General features: G+C 66.5%; 2 protein-coding genes across 3 annotated transcripts in view; both read left to right on the plus strand.

Moving 5' to 3' along the window:
- LOC119112495 (uncharacterized) overlaps positions 1-161 on the plus strand; it is a 6983-nt gene extending 6822 nt beyond the window's left edge. Inside the window, exon 4 of the mRNA XM_037236695.1 lies at positions 126-161. Coding sequence (XP_037092590.1) covers positions 126-161 — 36 coding nt within the window. The remainder of the gene's footprint in view (positions 1-125) is intronic.
- Positions 162-488: 327 nt separating this feature from the next.
- Positions 489-4142, plus strand: LOC119111993 (enterin neuropeptides). Of its 2 annotated transcripts, XM_037235915.1 has the most exons (4): positions 489-827; positions 1997-2093; positions 2757-2927; positions 3184-4142. In XM_037235915.1, the coding sequence occupies exons 1-4, from the start codon at positions 562-564 to the stop codon at positions 3469-3471; spliced, it is 822 nt and encodes a 273-aa protein (XP_037091810.1). In that variant the 5' UTR covers positions 489-561; the 3' UTR covers positions 3472-4142. The 2 variants fall into 2 exon arrangements, with proteins under 2 accessions (XP_037091810.1, XP_037091809.1); XM_037235914.1 differs by having other exon boundaries at positions 727-2093.
- Positions 4143-4784: the final 642 nt, after the last annotated feature.

Consider the following 4784-nt stretch of genomic DNA (forward strand, 5'->3'; position numbering starts at 1 on the left):
GAGGCTCCAGCGGTGCCTGCTGTGGTGAAGCGTGGCGACGCGCTACCGGAGAAGCGTGCGAGCGGCACTGCGCCGCTGCAGATAGAGCCGGACGCAGCAATGACGCGGGACCCGGCCTGTGCCAGCCAGTCGGCCCGCGTGCACCGGCCTGCGTGCACTGAGAGCGCTGGACTGGCCGTCAAGTGTGAGCCTGTCCCCAGCGCCGCCTCCGTGGACCAGGCGCCGATGGTCGTCATCAAACATGAACCGTGTATCGGCACGGCGCTCCTCGAGCACGCTGCCTCCGCCGCCGTGGAGCCGGAGCCGTCCTCGCCCGCTCAGATTTCCGTGAAGCTCGAGTCGGTGTTGGAGTCGCCGTGCGTCGTGAAGTCAGAGGCGCCGCGCATGCGCAGTCGGTCTGTGGAGCTGGACGCCAGCGGGCCGTCGTCGCCGGTGTGGGCGGCGGCGCCAGAGTGCGGCGATCCGTTGACGCTGGGTCCGGCCGCCGGTGAGCCCAGCTGTCCGCTGGCCGCGCAGCAACCGGGTGGCGCCGGTCTGCCGGCCAAGCTGTATCTGGTCAGCATGGACTCGCTGCTGGACAGCGCCGCGCCGCCGCTCACGCTGGCGCTGGACGCCTCGCCGCCGCCGCGGGAGCCCGTGGAGACCCCGCTGGACGCGTCTCCGCCGCCGGAGGCACCGAAGGAGCCGGCGGAGGCGCTGACGGGGACGGCCGTCCGGGACCAGACGGCGGCGGCCGGACGGGGGACGGCGCGGCGGCGGAAGCGGCGACGCGCCGTGTGGAGGACAGCTAAACAGGGCAGGCGGCCGCTGTACAGAAAACCTCAGGGGTTAGTGCTCGGGCGGTGCTCAATGATACCTGGATGTGACGCTGTGCAGTGTGTGTGGGGAGGGGTATTAACGTCACTGAGACATACCACTTGCGAAATCCGTTTTGTTGCGTGGGGGGGGGGGGGAGAACGTATGTACTTGTGAGGATGCCAGCTAACGCTCGTGACTGGCTGTTGGCGGTGAGAAGCGGGCCGACGAGCCAGGCGGCGGTGAGAAGCGGACCGACGAGCCAGGCGGCGGTGAGAAGCGGATCGACGAGCCAGGCACTGCCTACTTGTTGGGCGTGCCGTCATGTTATTTCATCGCCTTTATCCCTTCCTGACCCGATGCAAATGATGTCATTCACTGTGGTTTTGCCTGTTTTTGTGTGCCATAAGTTTGGCGGTACGGATCATGCATATGCATGAACAGTGCATGTCATTCATGAGCAGCTCACGTACGCATGTGGTCATCAGTGACAGATGGCTCGATAGATGTGCAGTCATTATCATGACCGCCCACTATTACGTGGCCACTTAACTCGGTGCCTGGAAATTGACCTGTACTGTTCGGTGATTCTCGGCTCTTACCTAGTCTGTGCCGCGCCCCTCAGACGTGGCCCTGACCGAGGGCATGCTGCGCCCCTCAGACGCGGCCCTGGCCGAGGGCATGCTGCGCCCCTCAGACGCGGCCCTGACCGAGTGCGTGCTGCGCCCCTCAGACGTGGCCCTGGCCGAGTGCATGCTGCGCCCCTCAGACGTGGCCCTGGCCGAGGGCATGCTGCGCCCCTCAGACGTGGCCCTGACCGAGGGCATGCTGCGCCCCTCAGACGCGGCCCTGGCCGAGTGCGTGCTGCGCCCCTCAGACGTGGCCCTGGCCGAGTGCATGCTGCGCCCCTCAGACGTGGCCCTGGCCGAGGGCATGCTGCGCCCCTCAGACGCGGCCCTGACCGAGGGCATGCTGCGCCCCTCAGACGTGGCCCTGGCCGAGTGCATGCTGCGCCCCTCAGACGTGGCCCTGGCCGAGGGCATGCTGCGCCCCTCAGACGTGGCCCTGGCCGAGTGCATGCTGCGCCCCTCAGACGCGGCCCTGACCGAGGGCATGCTGCGCCCCTCAGACGCGGCCCTGACCGAGTGCATGCTGCGTCCCTCAGACGCGGCCCTGACCGAGTGCATGCTGCGTCCCTCAGACGCGGGGACGGTGAGATCGAGCCCGGCAACACGGTGGAGGTGCTCTTCCTCAACAACGACGAGGGCCATGAGAGCTACGACGCCCTGGACGCCATGGTGGGATTCTGGGCGGCGTAGAACGATGCGTTTGTTCGGCCGGCCTGACGTGCGGCGGACTGAGCCGCTGCCGGCCTGACGTGCGGCGGACTGAGCCTCTGCCGGCCTGACGTGCGGCGGACTGAGCCGCTGCCCTAGACAGATGGGCGCGACTGGTTTAATCTCACCGCTGTCAGCTCAGTGCTCCATGTATAGTTGACGACTTTGGTCCGTTCAGGTTATTCGGTTATGTTTTGAAAAGTCTGAAGAGTCTGCACTGAGCATGCGCTGTACTCTTAATTCTTTCTAACTATTTCATATGTGCCTTCTCTATTATGTGCCTGCAGTCTTTAAGGACACCACGGCACAGGGTGGCCGGACCGTGACGGGCGGCCGTACCCCGCGGCTGTGGTGGTGCTTCGCCCCCCGACTGCCCGTGGCCGTACCCCACGGCTGTGGTGGTGTCCCGCCCCCCCCCCCCCCCCCCCGGCTGCCCGTGGCCGTACCCCGCGGCTGTGGTGGTGTCCCGCCCCCCGGCTGCCCGTGGCCGTACCCCGCGGCTGTGGTGGTGTCCCGCCCCCCGGCTGCCCGTGGCCGTACCCCGCGGCTGTGGTGGTGTCCCGCCCCCCGGCTGCCCGTGGCCGTACCCCGCCCGCCGGCTTAACGCGCGCTTCTGTCCACCAGGTGATGAAGGTGGACACGGACGTGCGGCCCACCCGCTACTACGTCCACTTCAAGGACATGGCGCGCCGGCACGACCGCTGGGTGACTCGGCCAGAGATCTCGCGCGTGTACCGCTCCCAGTTGCTGCCCATCCAGATGGTGGAGCCGACATCGCCGCCGGCCAGCGGGCCGGTACGGGACGGCGCCGGCCGGCTCTCCATGGCGCGACGCTCTGTCGCCCACCATTTGTCGTTGGCCAGCTGGCTGGCAGCGCGCCGGCAGCGGACGGCCGGGCGGCACCATCAGCACCATGTGCCAATCACAGTGTTGTGCTGTGGACAACGCACCGAAGCGTGCTGTGGTCTTTGGATGCCAGACAGACGACGCGCGGGAGCCATTGTGCTACATGGGGCCTGTGCATGCTGTTCATTGAAGCTTGTGTTTCCAGTCGCGCCGAAAGAGGGCTCCCACTGGCTCGTCCCCTGAGCCGGCCAGTCGGGAACGGCTGCCGTCCTGCGAATGTGACAGCCAAACGGACCCGGCCGATCGGCCGCCGCGGGAGGCGAGCGGCCGCGCCGGTGGCTCCCCCTGCCGGGCGGCTGCGGCCGCCGCCCTGCCCTCGCCGCGTAGTGGCCGCAGCACCCCTGCGCGACGACTGTCGTTCGTGCCCGAGCTGTCGCCGCCGCCACCAGCGGAGGAGACCGGGGACCGGCCGGTGGCGACAGGGGCGCAGTGAGTTGCGAGCTTTCAGGAACGTGTTGGTGCCCGTAACCAAACCCTTGTGTGTTGCCTGCCGACGGCTGGCCTGAGTTGATCGCTCGTCTCTTCGGGTGGGTGCCGGTGTGATCTCCCCGAGGCTTGTCCAGAGCAGCGTCTCAATGGTGCGGCGAAGCGACACAGAGCTTTGCCTGACTGTGGGTAACTGAGCAGCCGGTCTTTGGGCTACGACATTGAACATACCTCATAAGGTCACTGACCCGCGGCAGGTCGGTCAGGCCACGGTTGTCAGCGAAGGCAGTTTTTGGAAAGTCTGTTAAGCTGATGCAACACTGGGGTGTTAAATGATGTCATGCAGCTTTTAGATGGTTTCTCAGACAGTTGGACAATGAGAATCAGGATTAAGTTATATTATTGATGCTGGGTTAGATATAAAAGTTGAGTGTTAAGACCAAACGGTTTTACACTGGGAAACCTGCTTTCTGGGGTTGTTTTGACGCTCCATTTGCATTGTTTTCGCGAGAAGGGTATGAGCGACTGCATTTACGAGCTTGTAGCAGCCCGGAATGCGGCGTCGCCGGCTCTCTGAAGCCGGGACAGGACTGAGCCCAGACCGTCGTCGGCTCTCTGAAGCCGGGGCGGGACTGAGCCCAGACCGTCGCCGGCTCTGTGAAGCCGGGGCGGGACTAAGCCCAGACCGTCGCCGGCTCTCTGAAGCCGGGACGGGACTGAGCCCGGATCGCCGCCGGCTCTCTGAAGCCGGGACGGGACTGAGCCCAGATCGCCGCCGGCTTTCTGAAGCCGGGACGGGACTGAGCCCGGACCGTGCGCTGGCTCTTTGAAACCGGACGGGACTGAGCCCAGACCGTCGCCGGCTCTCTGAAGCCGGGGCGGGACTGAGCCCAGACCGTCGCCGGCTCTCTGAAGCCGGGACGGGACTGAGCCCAGGTCGTCGCCGGCTCTCTGAAGCCGGGACGGGACTGAGCCCAGATCGCCCCCGGCTCTCTGAAGCTGGGACGGGACTGAGCCCGGACCGTGCTCTGGCTCTTTGAAACCGGGCGGGACTGAGCCCTGACCGTCGCCGGCTCTCTGAAGCCGGGACGGGATTGAGCCCAGACCGTCGCCGGCTCTCTGAAGCCGGGGCGGGACTGAGCCCAGACCGTCGCCGGCTCTCTGAAGCCGGGACGGGACTGAGCCCAGATCGCCGCCGGCTCTCTGAAGCCGGGACGGGATTGAGCCCTGACCGTCGCCGGCTCTCTGAAGCCGGGACGGGATTGAGCCCAGACCGTCGCCGGCTCTCTGAAGCCGGGGCGGGACTGAGCCCAGACCGTC

Source organism: Pollicipes pollicipes, unplaced genomic scaffold (assembly GCF_011947565.3).
Source record: "Pollicipes pollicipes isolate AB1234 unplaced genomic scaffold, Ppol_2.1 Scaffold_7261;HRSCAF=8764_pilon_pilon_pilon, whole genome shotgun sequence".
Lineage (NCBI taxonomy): Eukaryota > Metazoa > Arthropoda > Thecostraca > Pollicipedomorpha > Pollicipedidae > Pollicipes > Pollicipes pollicipes.

Excerpts from the sequence above, each read along its gene's own strand:
- LOC119111993 (XM_037235914.1), top strand. The coding sequence starts at position 1,302 with ATGTGCAGTCATTATCATGACCGCCCACTATTACGTGGCCACTTAACT. Across the intron at positions 2,094-2,756 it reads ACGACGCCCTGGACGCCATG|GTGATGAAGGTGGACACGGA; the intron begins GTGGGATTCTGG and ends TCTGTCCACCAG. Across the intron at positions 2,928-3,183 it reads CGCCGCCGGCCAGCGGGCCG|TCGCGCCGAAAGAGGGCTCC; the intron begins GTACGGGACGGC and ends TTGTGTTTCCAG.